Source organism: Adiantum capillus-veneris, chromosome 28 (genome assembly GCF_014529385.1).
Source record: "Adiantum capillus-veneris isolate H3 chromosome 28, ASM1452938v2, whole genome shotgun sequence".
NCBI classification, from domain to species: Eukaryota; Viridiplantae; Streptophyta; class Polypodiopsida; order Polypodiales; family Pteridaceae; genus Adiantum; species Adiantum capillus-veneris.
In genome coordinates, this window is record NC_140958.1 from 85164902 (window position 1) to 85178557 (window position 13656).

The window sequence follows — 13656 nt, forward strand, 5'->3', positions numbered from 1 at the left end:
TATGGAGAAAGGGGACTGTCCTTTAGGTGAGGAGTAGACTGAGGTTCTTGGAGGGAAGTAGCATATAGCGATATATAGAAATCTACCTGTCTCGGCTCTCATTCTCACCCACATATACCTTGTTTGCTCATCTTTCCTGATAATCTGTAGTAGTGGTTTCAGCTCCTCTTTAAATAAGACTGCTACTCCTCCTGAACCCCGGCTACCCTGTAGAGATCTCTTGTCTGGTCGACCAGTTGTTTCCCATAAATAACCCTTCACATGTGGCATACGCTGTCCCGGTATCTGGTGTGTCTCTGAGTAGAAAACTATGTCTCTGTCCCTAAAGCTGTCTTCAAAGGCACCTACATCTAGCCTATATGATCCATTACAATTCCACGCCGCTATCTGGAGCGTCGCCCCATAGGTCTCGCACCGTCATGCTGAGCGCTTTTCCAGAACCACTACTTTCCCTCCTCTATAAAAGGCGATTTTCCCCTTTTCTCTTGCTGCCCTGATCTCTGGCATCAACTCTTGCATGTGTGCCACTTGTGCCAATGTAAGGTCAGGCCTCTTCTTTAGAAATTCTTTCCTTATTTCTATATTCGGGAAGCGGAGAATAAGTGCCCTATCCTTTACGTTTCCCTTCTCATCGATTCCTTTCTTGCCCACTCTCCATGCACTTGTGTGAGTAGGCTCTGTGAGAGAGAGAGAGAGAGAGAGAGAGAGAGAGAGAGAGAGAGAGAGAGAGAGAGCTTGTTTTATGCAGGATGTATACAATCGGGCTGTTGCATCGATGATCAAAGGTGTTTCCCATGGTTTGAACGCCACAGTTTTTGCCTATGGTGCAACAGGGAGGTATGCAAAACCATTTCTACATTGCAACGCTGGCAACTGAACAGTTTGTGCAATAAGTGAAAGTTTTGTTTGTGCTAACTAGGTTCTGATTGCAATTTACTGGTAAGAGGTCTTTGTAGACTGATGAACTATGTTTGTTGATATATAGTGGGAAAACGTACACTATGGCAGGAACTGCAGAGGACCCTGGACTGATGGTATTAAGTCTGCAAGATATATTTCGGTGGGTCTCAAAAGAGGAAAAGGATCACAAATATGAGGTCACATGTTCTTATCTGGAAGTCTACAATGAGGTAATTGGGATGTAGTTCAAGTCTGTAAACATAGCAACTGCTTTTAGGTATTTGTCTATAACTATCTTTTTGACAGGTCATCTATGATCTGTTAGAAAGATCATCAAGACATTTGGAACTACGTGAAGATCCTGAACAAGGCATTATTGTGCCAGGCTTAAGACGTGTGCAAGTAAGTCTTGATATGTGGCTTACATGCGGAACTTTCTGCTTTCAGATAGGAGGTTCAATCTTATGATCTGTTTTGTGGGTATTATTTGCCTTTGAGAGTCTGCACAAGAGTTGCATGTTTTGGGAGTTTCTGGCACTTGCTATTTCTGTAATGAGATAGTAGACTCATGCTGTACAAGCAGAGAATTATGGTTTGCTTCACTTATCCCTAAGGCCCCATGATGCACGTATCTAGGTTCTGTATTGTTTTTTGTATTTTTTCATAGTGCAAGATGTTTTTGAAACAAATAAGCCAAACCCAGCCACCCTCCCCCCCCTCCCCCCCCCCTCCCCACCCCACCAACCCTGCGCCCTCTCCATGCAAGGACAAACCAGAGAAAAAAAATGAAAGAGGAAGAGGAAAGGGTTTATGATCTGCTTTCTTGCACAACATACATGTGTTTATTATGCCCCCTCAAAAAAAAAAAGAGGAAGAGAAAAGGGTACAATGATCTGCGTTCTTGCACACGCATGTGTTTATTTTTATGTAAGTAATAACTACTGCAAGTTCCTTTATTTGAGCAGGTTAATTCTGCTGCCAAAATTCTGGAACTGCTACATGTTGGAAATAGCAGAAGGAAGACAGAAAGAACAGATGCAAATGCTATCTCTTCACGGTAAGCTGGGGGTTCAATAGGTTTTAGTGGGTTTGTAGGATTGATCATATTTTTGGGTTTGCTACTTATAAGTGACTGAATTTTTTACCGTATTCTAATGGTCTGATGCAACTTTCAGTTCTCATGCTGTTCTAGAAATTACGGTGAAAAAATACTGCCGAAATCATCTTGGATCACAAGTGCTGCAAGGAAAAATTTCTCTAGTTGATTTGGCAGGCAGGTTGGTATTTGACTGTTCTTTTTATGCATATTTTTTGGTTGCTTTTGTTGAAGATCTTAACTATCTTGGCTTTTGTCATGAAGTGAAAGAGCATCTGAGACAAATAATGCTGGACAGAAGCTGAGAGATGGTGCAAACATCAACAAATCACTCCTGGCACTAGCAAATTGTATCAATGCCTTGGGCAAAAAACAGAAGAAGGGTCTTGCTTATGTTCCTTATCGAAACAGGTTGATACTTTGGTTGTGTTGCTACAAAGGAGAGTTCTTTAACATGCAACTTACGTTGCATGTTTTTTGTTTTGCATGGATGCAGCAAACTAACAAGGATTCTCAAAGATGGTCTTAGTGGCAACTCACGCACTTGCATGGTTGCTACTGTGTCCTTTGCTGATCATCAATATCATCACACTCTTAACACACTGAAATATGCTGATAGAGCAAAGGAAATAAAGACACACGTTCAGGTTATCATCGCATCCTTCATCTGGATTTGGGTGCACGAGGTTAAGATTTAGTTTAGCCATGAATTCTTTTTCTGAATTTGCCCACTTTTGTTGGCTTATTGCTCTTTTACTGGCAGAAAAATATTGGTACTGTAGACTCTCATGTTGCAGATTATCAGCGAATGATTAACAAGCTTCAGGTAACTTTCGTGTGGCTGTTCTGTGAGTGGTTCTGACTAGCCGGTCATTATGATTTATTTGTTCTTCTGCAGGCCGAAGTAAGTCTTCTAAGAAAGGAGCTGGAGGAAAAGGAAGTTCAATTGAATGGACTGTCAACAGTTAAATGTCAAGAAGATGGATTATCATGGTTGGACACGCTCAGTTCTGATATCAATGAGAACGTGGAGGAAAGAATCAACCTTCAAAAAGCACTGTTTGAATTAGAAGATAAGAACTCACACAACCATTGCGAGTTACAACAGCTAGATAACGAGATAGCTAAGTATCAGGTATATTTTTGCTGGTTTTGGCAGAGAGTTTTGTACTAAGTTCTCACAGTTTAGTGAAGGGGCTCCCAAAAAGTGGGCGAAGCTCGAGGCAGCACAACTCCTCGTGTGCTTATAAGATGACTTGTGCGCTTGCACAAGCAAAATGTCCACAAGTCCATGTACATGTCTATGCAAAGCCCTGTGCATCAATATCTTGCAAGGACCACTCGCACTAGTCACATGCAACCCATTGATATTTCAAGAAAACAATACACAAGTCAATGAAAAATGGCAAGTGCATACATCTGACTTATCTATAAGCATAAAGCACCCAGAACTGTAGCATCCTGTGGAATAAGGCAGGATCCGAGTGAACTAACTATGGCATGCTTGGCCTCCTTGCGAGGAGGCCTATCAGCAGCTGCCAATACATCCTGATCCGGTGCAAGGGTGTGGCTTAATAGCCAACCTTGAAGGAGCGTGCCACGCGCATCCCTGTCTCCAACTAAGAGTGCGAACAAGAAAGTACGGACTCCACAATCTCGCAGAAGCACTGCAGATCAGCCAACCATGATACTGACCTGCGCAAGGAGGTGAATTGAGGGGGGATAAGGTTCACAGGGATCTTCCCTAACCAAGCATGGATAGTTTGAGACTTATGATGTAGTATAGACTGCATTACCAACTTCTCATACCAACCAAGTCTCCTCCCCCGTGAGCGGGGGGTAAAAGGAGAGCATTGTCAGCTGAGTTGCTGACGGCTTCCGAGCAAAGAAACCTTGGACCCCACCGACCCAATGGATACAGCTCACCAGAAGAGTCACCAGGCTGTCATTGCTCATCTTTGCTTTATAAGATTACAAAGCAGCTGGGCTACACTCCATGAAGTTCAGAGAGATGAACCATGAAGAGGCCCCGTCCAAGAAAGGATAACTCTTAAGATCCAACCCGAGGTGATGCCCAAAGTGGATTGAAGCAAGTCACAGATTGACAAATGGGTGGGCAGGTGTCCACAAGAGTTTCATCCAAGTAGAGAGCATGCTGCCACCTCCACCTTGGCTATCTGCTCAGCTGTGTGATGCAAGGTGTTAAGATACTTAGTGCTCGGTACGATTTTAGAGTGTAAGGTACATTGTCCTGAATGGAACGAGTACATAGAAATTTGGACTATTTTAGAAAAAACTACTTTATAGAGTGGTGTAGGGTATATGTGATATGCTGAATGGTGAGATACAAGATCACAAATCTTTACAGAATTGTTGATGTGTAGTATTACTTAAGAGTGAAAAGAAGACTAGCAGATTATATAAAATGAGAACCATGTTGCAGTACCAAAGAGCACTTGTGTCATATGATTGTAAGCACAAGAGAACAAGATTGAAAAATACAATATAGATGATGGCAGTATTGTTTAGTTTTCCTGCCACATGATTATCAATTGCAGAACTAGAATTTACAATATGGATGGTGCCATATTGAAACCGCAAAACGCTCTAGGTTCCATGTCACATGATCATCAATGGTTGTAGGGTTCTGCCTTGCCTCATATGTCATTTGGAGAGCGTCTGCACTTGTGCTGAGTAGAGCTGGTCTAGTTTGTCTTTGTCACATGGGGTGCAATATCTTGGCTCATGCATCTCTAGGAATTCATTTATTTTATCAGGGATCTGACACTGATCCGGTGTTCATGCCGACAACGGATGGATATTATAGAAGCACTTTGAGCATGATTTAGACACGGTGTCCACAATTCATAGACAAGATATTTTGCACGATAGTCAGCATCACCTTGTGGAATGTTTGGAGGGCTTGTTGCCTCCATGTTTTGTGCGGCATGATCGGCCTTACAAGAGTTGCACACCAGCATATATACTCTCTTCAAAGTTGATGGGATACATTAGTTGGTTTCTCCGAGGCAACATGTGTCACAAGACGGGCTCCACGTGCCAATAGAAAAGAACAGACTGAACAGATTCTTAACCCTTCAAGAACAATTGAACTGAGAGAGAGAGAGAGACGACACGTGACACGGAGTGGCAGAATTCTACCCCAGAGAATATTGGCCCCAAACCTTGGTGCCCCTTTTGGTATTTCTTTATATTGCATCAACACAGTACAAGCCGGTACTCCAGACTCTGCACCTTCTCTAGGAAGCATGCCAGAGAATGAGCCCTAACCTCATATTTAAAGGCCCTTGGCCTGAAAAGCAGTTACAATGAAAAGCCTTCAAAACTCAGAAGCTTGTGGTCCAAAAGCAATGCCAAAAGCTGCCAGCGTAATTTATGGAAATCCGTACAACTGCCACGTCAGTAGTTAGCGCGAAATGCGAAAATCCGTACAGCTTGCCACGTCATCAGCCATCGTAATTTTTGAAAATCTGCCATGTCATCAGCAACTACGCAATTTCTTGTGTGTGTGTGTGGGTCCTGCTTTATTTCCTTTGTCACTTGGGCCCCATCGGACTGGGTCCCCATAAGTTGGTAGGACTTCTTCTTTTGTTACTTGTTCTTCTTAGGGTTTAGGCCCCGCGGCTAGCATCTACAAGTTGGCTCCATTCTTTCGGACTTTGACACGTCAGCAGCTTGTGACAACATGGCATGCTTTTCTTCGATGCTGGTGTTGATCACTTAAAAAAAGAACTTTTAGCAAAGGACAAATATAGAGCTAGCGTCTCGACCTTGGTGGTTTCTGCTCCTTTCATCACACGAGCCACCTTGATGTATAGCTTGATTGTGGGCTAGGCCTTCTACTTTTTCTATACCCATGTATACAGTTTTGTACACCCCACGAGTCATTAGCATCCTTGGGGATTCTGTACACAGTAATACAGAGGTGACATTTTCAAAAATAAAAATAAAAATGGCAGTACACATCTCATAACCTTTATATAGTTGTCCGATTTGAAATTCTACAAATAGGGTAAACTTTCTCAAGGATGTTTTAAAAGTAGATATTGCAATTCGTTGACGAGAAATTGGACGTACGCTTTAGATTCCATAGTTTCCAGTTGATAGATATTGTAGCACCGGTTTGCTTGTCGGAAAAGCAAAAAACTGATCTTCGATACCATTGTCACCGCGAAGGTGTTGAAGTTATGTACCTTAAGTGAATGCCTTGCGCGATCCTATTTATTTAATTTGTCATTGTTAGGTGAGTTTGCGATGTAAGTTGAGCGTTTTAAAAAACAAAAATGCTATGTGGAGCTTCTACAACGATAATATGCTATTGGAATTGAACACGAGTGAGAAGCTCAAGGTAGTGACCTTGTCGGGGTTGAGACTAGGACCCGAGCCAGCGATACCCCACCCGTGTTTGAACACCAGCGACAAACTCAGCGAAGACAACTATGCTCATTGAAATTTGATCATTCCTTTGTGGTTCCTACACAAATGCTTGTGGGACTTGGTCAATAGTGCAAAGACAAGACCGAGGCGATGTCGCTACAATGTCACGTGCACATCTAACCCTATGTGCATGTGAACAAGCTTACTCCTATTGCTACGGTTTAGAATAGCCTAGGAAGTGTCCTAGCACCCTTGTGAGGAGTGTTTGCTAGGTGTAGGCACTGGGGAGTGTTCCCATACAGGTTTATTTAGTACCCAGCCTAGGTATTTATCTGCATGGGAAGCGCCTCTTATTAGTAGTACATCAACTTATTAATGAGTGACATTTTAGCCAGCAATTACCAAATTGTGGGTTTTTATTGGCATTGCTTGACCCAGCTTTAATTCCATATATAAGTGACCCCTAGGGTCACTTCTAAGACATAAGTCAATACCCTCAGTACCAACACCTAGTACCCGCAATACCTCAGCATCTCTGGCGTTTTTGCACCATATCAGCCTACAACACTTTATCAACACCAACATTTTCAGTTTTCAGCCCAAGGCAACATATCAGCCAACACTTTCAGATTCAGCCCTCAAATCAGCCAGCGTTTTTCAGTCTTCAGTCCATATGTCTCAAACTGTTGATGTGTCAAGCTACTGAAGAACGGAGCCGACTCGGTTGAGGGGCCTAAACCCTAGAAGAAGCAAAATTAGGAGGAGGAGGAGCAGAAGAAGTTTTACCAACTTGCAAAGTTTTGCCGAGTGACCTATTTTTAAAGATGAGTTCCCACCGACTTACGAGACCCCGTCTGATGGGGCCCAGGAAACCTAAAGCCATTAATATAAAGAGGGACCAGCACACACTCAATCGTGTGGAGCATGATGATGTGGCAGCAGTACGGACGCTCCGGATTTCGTGTTGACATGTTGATGTGGCACCTGGAGGATTTTCGTGTTTTACGTTGATGATGTGGCAGTTGTATGGATTTCGGTAATTTGCATTGATTGATTTTTAGCGCCAACTTTTGGGCCAGATGCTTTTAGAGTTTGATGCTTTTCTTGTAATTGCTTTTCATAGGCCAAGGGCCTTTAAATATGAGCCAAGGGCTCATTCTCTGGCACGTTCCAGCATGGAGGTGCAAAGGATGGATGGAGTACTGGTGATGTACTAAGTTCAAGCAATATAAAGAGATACCGAAAGAGGCGCCAGGGTTTAGGGCCAGTGCTCTCTCGGGGTAGAACTCCGCCACTTCCCGTCTCATGTGTCGTGCATCTCTTTCAGTTCAGTGTTATTTGAAGTGCTTAAAGTTGTTCAGTTTGTTATTTCCCGTTGGCACATGGTGCCTGTGACAGTGGTATCAGAGCTTCAGGCGTGTGCTTTTTTGAAAGTATACCGGTCCTATAAAATAGCAGACAGAGCAAAATGACGTTTCCAAATTTTGATAAAGAATCTTCGTCTCCGACCCTGGACTTATTAGCCACTCTCACCTTTACTCCATCGCACATCAGGCGTGCTCTGTAACAAACTTGGACACCCCAAGTCAAGATTTTGTCGCGACACAGCAGAGATTCACTTCAAAACACTTCACAAAATAGAGAGTCGACACGACCGGACGTAGTTCCGTGCCCAGAGAGATAGGCCCCAAAGACTAGCGCGCCTTTCGGTATTTCTTTTATATTAATCTTTGAGCAAAGTACAACCACCCGCGGGTGCTCGCTCTCAGACTCAACGTCCAGATGCTTTGCAGAGTGAGCCCCCTTGGGTTCATTGTAAAGGTTACAAGGGATGCTAAAAGCAGAGCCCCAAAAGCATTAAACTTAAAAAGCAGTTTGGCCCAAAAGCATCTTTGGCTAAAATCTGCCAAGAAAAGCAGTCAGTGCCAATGGCGGAAATCCTTACAGCTAGGCCACGTTAGCACCATCGTAAATTGCGGGGTTCCATACAACTGCCACGTCAGCCAGCTAGCGTGAATTGCGGGATTCCGTACAGGCAGCCACGTCATTGCTTTGTGGGTGCGTGTATGTCTTCGGGTTGCTCTGCCATGTCATCAATTTGTGACATACCCCCCTCTTGAAAGAATTGTAATCGCCTACAAAACAGACAGAGGCCATAAACTGTCTTAGTAGACACTGACTGTTAGTATCGACGCACTAGACACGACACATCTAGCACTTGTACAAAAACGACAGTCACATCACAGGACATCACTCAACATTAATACTTCACATGACAAATCACAGAAAAATTCATTTCAAATCTCAGACCGTGATTGCCAGCAACGTATTTAGTAATTGCATCTAGATCTAGTCAGGACCTCACTAATGCCCGATTGACTAATCCTTATTGCGATCATGTCTATAGAGATTTATAAGACCGAAATGTTGTAGTCATTTTGTCTTTCAGATCCTGCACTCAAACATGTCAAGTGAGATTCATTTTCGGGAATTCCGTTTCATAAAGTCATACAGCAGAATACTGGTTAGCCCATTAGTATTCCTGAAACACAAAGGGGACATCAATGACCTTATTCAAAATCGGGGTAATCTGATGACAGAAGGAGCGGAGTGACTCCCCTCTTGTGCAAACCTGTTGCACTAGATTCACCCTTGCTGAATTCTGGGTTCTACTGGAGTAGACTATGCTAAACCGAATGCTTCAAGGTAAAGTTCCAAAATTTGAGAAGTATGTGCTAGGTCCTCCTCCATCCACTTCGCATCCAATGCCGGATTGTTCTTGAATTTAACCAAGAACTACCGAATCACTTTACCTTTCATCTTTCTTTCCTTGTGTCACCAGGAGGTGTATTTTTCCTGTTGCCTTCCGTAAATAAGTACTAGATATTTTTATTTATTTTATTTTTACTTGTTTTCCTCGGAACCCTTGAAAAGGTGCAAGTGGACATTGCATGGCCAGTGTGAAACGGCTGCAGCCAAATGGGTTTCTCACATCGGGGATCTAGGTCGGTCAGACAGGGACTGCCCGGGCCAGTTAGCATTGAATTCTGATGAGTATGGAAGCTCGTGTGCGCCAAACTGGAATTTGGGCCACTCGTCAAGTCACTGCAACTTTATAAGTTGAAAGGGGCCAGTAAATTAACCCACATTGTAGATGTTGGTCAAATGGTAGTCTTCAATGATGGTTAGGAGACCGATAGGGACGCCATGGAAGCATCTCCTAAAATTTAGGGAACTGCTATTTTTGACCGGAAAATGTGTTCGCGTCATTAGCTCTGGAATGACAAGGGGAACATTTTATTGCTCTGCTGCCAAGTCAACTGACGCACCAGTTGAGATATTTTTAGCAGGGAAAGCCCAAACTCGGAAACTGGGCGACGTGTCAGCCTGTGAGCGATTCTGCCACTCTGGGAGGCAAAAACGAGCTGCATATCAACAAAGGGGGCGCCATTTTCAGCCTCAGGTGGATTGTAGCAGGTACAGAAGCTATGGAATGCTTACCTTGCCCTCTATGCACAGTATGGTGACGGGAGTGATGCCCCACACGCTACATACTACTCTCTTTCTCCCCTACGTACAGTATGTTATGCCCCACTAGTGGGCTTCTCATTTGACCTATGTACAGTTCTGGGGGTTTATGCGCGTTTGCCAAGGCAAGAGCCTTCTGAACAGGAACCGGATTAGCTAATTGCTAATCCCCCACAGGTACGCACAGTTCCATCACGAAAGATTGCGAGTTTGGAGAGTTTTCTCGCGTGAAAACTCGTCCAATTCACAAGGGAACTGTCCCATTGCGTGCGGGAGCCCTCGAGACATGCGTAGGCGTGTTCGCTCCGCTAAAAACGATCCGAAACAGGGAATTACAGACTGCTGTGTTTTTCTGCAGGTTTAGGGTTTCGCACCTAAACTGCAAGGGAACATCGGGGGAGCCTCGTGAGAGCCTTGGGATGCGTGTACAGGCTTTTGCGCTCCCGGCAGTGAAAAACAGAGAATTACAGCCCGCTGAATTTCTGTGACAGCTCACCAGAAAGCTTCAAGGTATCGAGGGAATCCGTCCTAGACAGGGATTTTTGACCTACAGGGGTTTTTTGCGCCGTTATGTGGTCGAAATCTGGTCGAAAACCTGCGTTTTCAGCCCTCGCCAGGTTTGGACAGCTTTGTGAAAGCTTGTGCTAAGTGGTCGGATCGTCTACCTTAATTTGAATAAAGAAATACCGAAAGGGGCGCCAGTCTTTGGGGCCTACAGGGTGTCGGTCTCGTGTGCGCAGTGACATTCTAGTCGTTGGACGCAAGTGTGTTCTCTTCTCTTCTCAGTGCTCTGTGTAAAGTTAACAGGTAATTGAAATAGTACCGCCCTCTACGTTGTATAGGCTGGTTATATGGTTCCATCGACGGGATAGTCACTTTTTCTTCAAAAAGTGCAACGTGGATTGTTGTGGGTGGAAGCAACATAGAGCTTGTCGATATGGCAGAGAAGAGAGACCAAGTACCTGAAGAGGGATCTTCCTCACATGGCACAGAGAAAATTCCTTCAACTCTTCAAGAAGAGGACATGTTGTTTAGAACTCAATTGCGTTGTTGCATGGACATGTTTCAGCAGTTGGCTAACAACCCAAGGATGCAGGAATTCTTCAAGGCTCCGACACAGGGTTTTCAGCCTCCTACAAAGAGCATGACTGAGCCGTTGCAGGAAAAGGAGATTTCCAATGCGTAGAGGACTCATGATGCTCGAGGGAAAGCCCATGTGGTTGAGCAACTAGCGGTGTCCAATGATCCAAAGCAACTTGCTTTAGTTGGACAGGAACCGTTTGTGAATGGTCAAGGGAGCAATGAACAGGCTATGCGTCAGACCCTTCCATTACCTAATACTTATCCTGGTTATTTTGGAGGTGGTTCAGTGTTTCAAGCTATGGCTGGACCTTCCACAGGTTATATGCCAGGGAATGTGTTCGGGACAATGCAAACAGGCATGGGTAACCCTATGTACGCGAACATGGGTGTCCAACCAGGTTTTCAGGGTGCCTATGGTCAGTTTCGAGTGCCTGGAAGGATAGCAAGAAGCAGAAGACTCCCATCGTTAGCAGATTATCCACAGCCAAACCATTTTCAGCCCTAGCATTTTTGCATCTGCCAGGCATTTCAACGTTTTGCAGATCTACCGCGACAGAACCAACACAAGCATGAGCGTTTTCAGTTTTCAACACTTAGACATCGTAGAACAAGTTCCGAACCTCGCAGATCTCACCTTCCCGCAGCAGATCCTCGCCGCACGGTCAGATCCCGCAAAGTTCGCAGTTTCAGCCGGAAAATGCAGATTTCAGCATCTGCGTTTTCAGCGCGTCCTAGTCGCATCGTTGTCATCGACATCGTCACCGACATAGAGTCAGAATTCAACAGATAAAGGTTTGCAGATTTCAGCCCTTAGCATTTTCAAATTTCAGCCCGTCTCGTCGTCGTCCTCATCTCGTTGACATCGTCGGCAAGTCCAGGCATTGTAGAGATTTGTGCAATCAATAGTAGACCGCCCTCGCCATAGAGGGTGGGGCCCTTGGAGGAGGGTTTGACAACATTCTGGTGTCGTATTCTTCTCTCTCTATCTCTCAGTCTCAGCACCTTCACGCACAATGTCTATTCACTTTGTTTGTGATCACTTGCACTCTCTCATTAAAGCACGGAAGGCTCTCCCTTCCCTAAGAACAAGGAACCTTGAGCACAGTTCGGAGCACTCATCTTGAGCAAAGTTCAACATTCATTCCGCTGCACCTTACATTGGTGTCAGAGCTTTGGCAGTGTTTTGTATCACTCAAGGAAAGAACCACAAGAACCACATAATTTATTTATTTTTGCTTGTTGAGGTCGCACGTAACCCAAGACCTCTTGGGCGTTTCGATTCCTAATCGTGTTTTTGAAGAGTCACAGGAATCTCAAGAAAGAAGGGCTTGTCCAGCCTCCCCTTGTGCCTCTTTTCACTCATTGAGAGCGGACCCTGCACTTAGCGACCGGCCAAATGACGTAAGGTGGGAAAAAGCAACCTTGGTGTGAGCGCAAGGCCGCCTAGGGGTGCGCCCGCGGAAAAGAGTAGAACTCGGGGAAAGAGAAGATCCTTCTCTAACACAGATTGCAAGCTAAAGAAGAACCTCAAGACCCTCAAGAACCTCAAGAACCCCAAGAACCAAGAGCCTCAAGAACCCAAGTTCCTCGTGAACTTAAGAACCCAAGACCACAAGAATCCACAAGAACCCACGACTTCAGTGGATGGTCATCACTCGAAATGGAATGGCTACTTTGCTTGGAGGTGATGAGCATGAGAGAGGTGAAGAAGAATTTTCCCCACCAGGAGGTTTTTCTAACCCTTCCCCTTCCCCATCTACGCCAAGGATTGCACTAACTCCTATGGAGGCGTTGGAGCAGATGCTTATGGATAGCAAGTTAGAACGCGAAGCAAGAAAAGCAGATATAGAGAGTGAACACGAAGAAAGAATGGCAGCCATAGAGCATGAGCACAACGAAAGGAAAGCCGCCTTGTTCCGATTCTTTTCTCAAGTTCAGGCACAGATGCAAGAAATTCGGGAAAAGGAGACTCTCTCAGTCTCTTCTTCTCCAAAGCATGACACACGGGATTTGCATGATGATAAGCATGATGAATTGCATGATAATGATAAGCATGATGATTTGAATGACAATGCCAAGCATGATGATTTGAATGACACTGACAAGCATGATGAATTGGATGACAATGACAAGCATGATGATTTGCATGATGACCAAGATGTGATTTCTCACAAGCATGATAATTTGCATGAAGATGATGTGATTGTTCACACGGATGATGTGCTAGTTGATACTTTCTCTAGTGAAGCTAACCTCATTGCAGATTTGATCAATCACGAAGAACCGATCTTGGCTCTCGAGTCGAGGTCCACATAACCCCACAGGAAGATTCGATCAAACACGAAGAACCGATCTTGGCTCTCGAGCCTAGGTCTAGAGACCCTCCACAGGAAGTACTCTGTGTTTGTATGATTAGTCAGCACGCATTGTACGAGTGTTTCATTCGTGATCGTTTCTTGTATTTTAGTCAGCGTCTTTATGTGATCCCTTTTCCTAGGCATGGCATTGTTCGATGAGCACGATTCACTCATGAACGAGCACAGATGTATGCGGATTATTCATGAAAAGCTGAAAAGTATGCATTCAAGGAAGTCACATTCCATGTCTCTTCCTTGGCACGACACAATTGTAGAAAGAGCACAAGAAAGTAT

The 13656-nt window shown here is 44.4% G+C and overlaps 1 protein-coding gene across 1 annotated transcript in view; it reads left to right on the plus strand.

The window, feature by feature from the left end:
- Positions 1–13656, plus strand: part of LOC147420802 (kinesin-like protein KIN-8B) — a 34403-nt gene that overhangs the window by 12837 nt on the left and 7910 nt on the right. The window contains exons 4-12 of the mRNA XM_086503899.1: positions 749–837; positions 986–1130; positions 1207–1302; positions 1866–1957; positions 2076–2177; positions 2261–2407; positions 2493–2643; positions 2760–2822; positions 2895–3131. Coding sequence (XP_086360025.1) covers positions 749–837; positions 986–1130; positions 1207–1302; positions 1866–1957; positions 2076–2177; positions 2261–2407; positions 2493–2643; positions 2760–2822; positions 2895–3131 — 1122 coding nt within the window. The remainder of the gene's footprint in view (positions 1–748; positions 838–985; positions 1131–1206; positions 1303–1865; positions 1958–2075; positions 2178–2260; positions 2408–2492; positions 2644–2759; positions 2823–2894; positions 3132–13656) is intronic.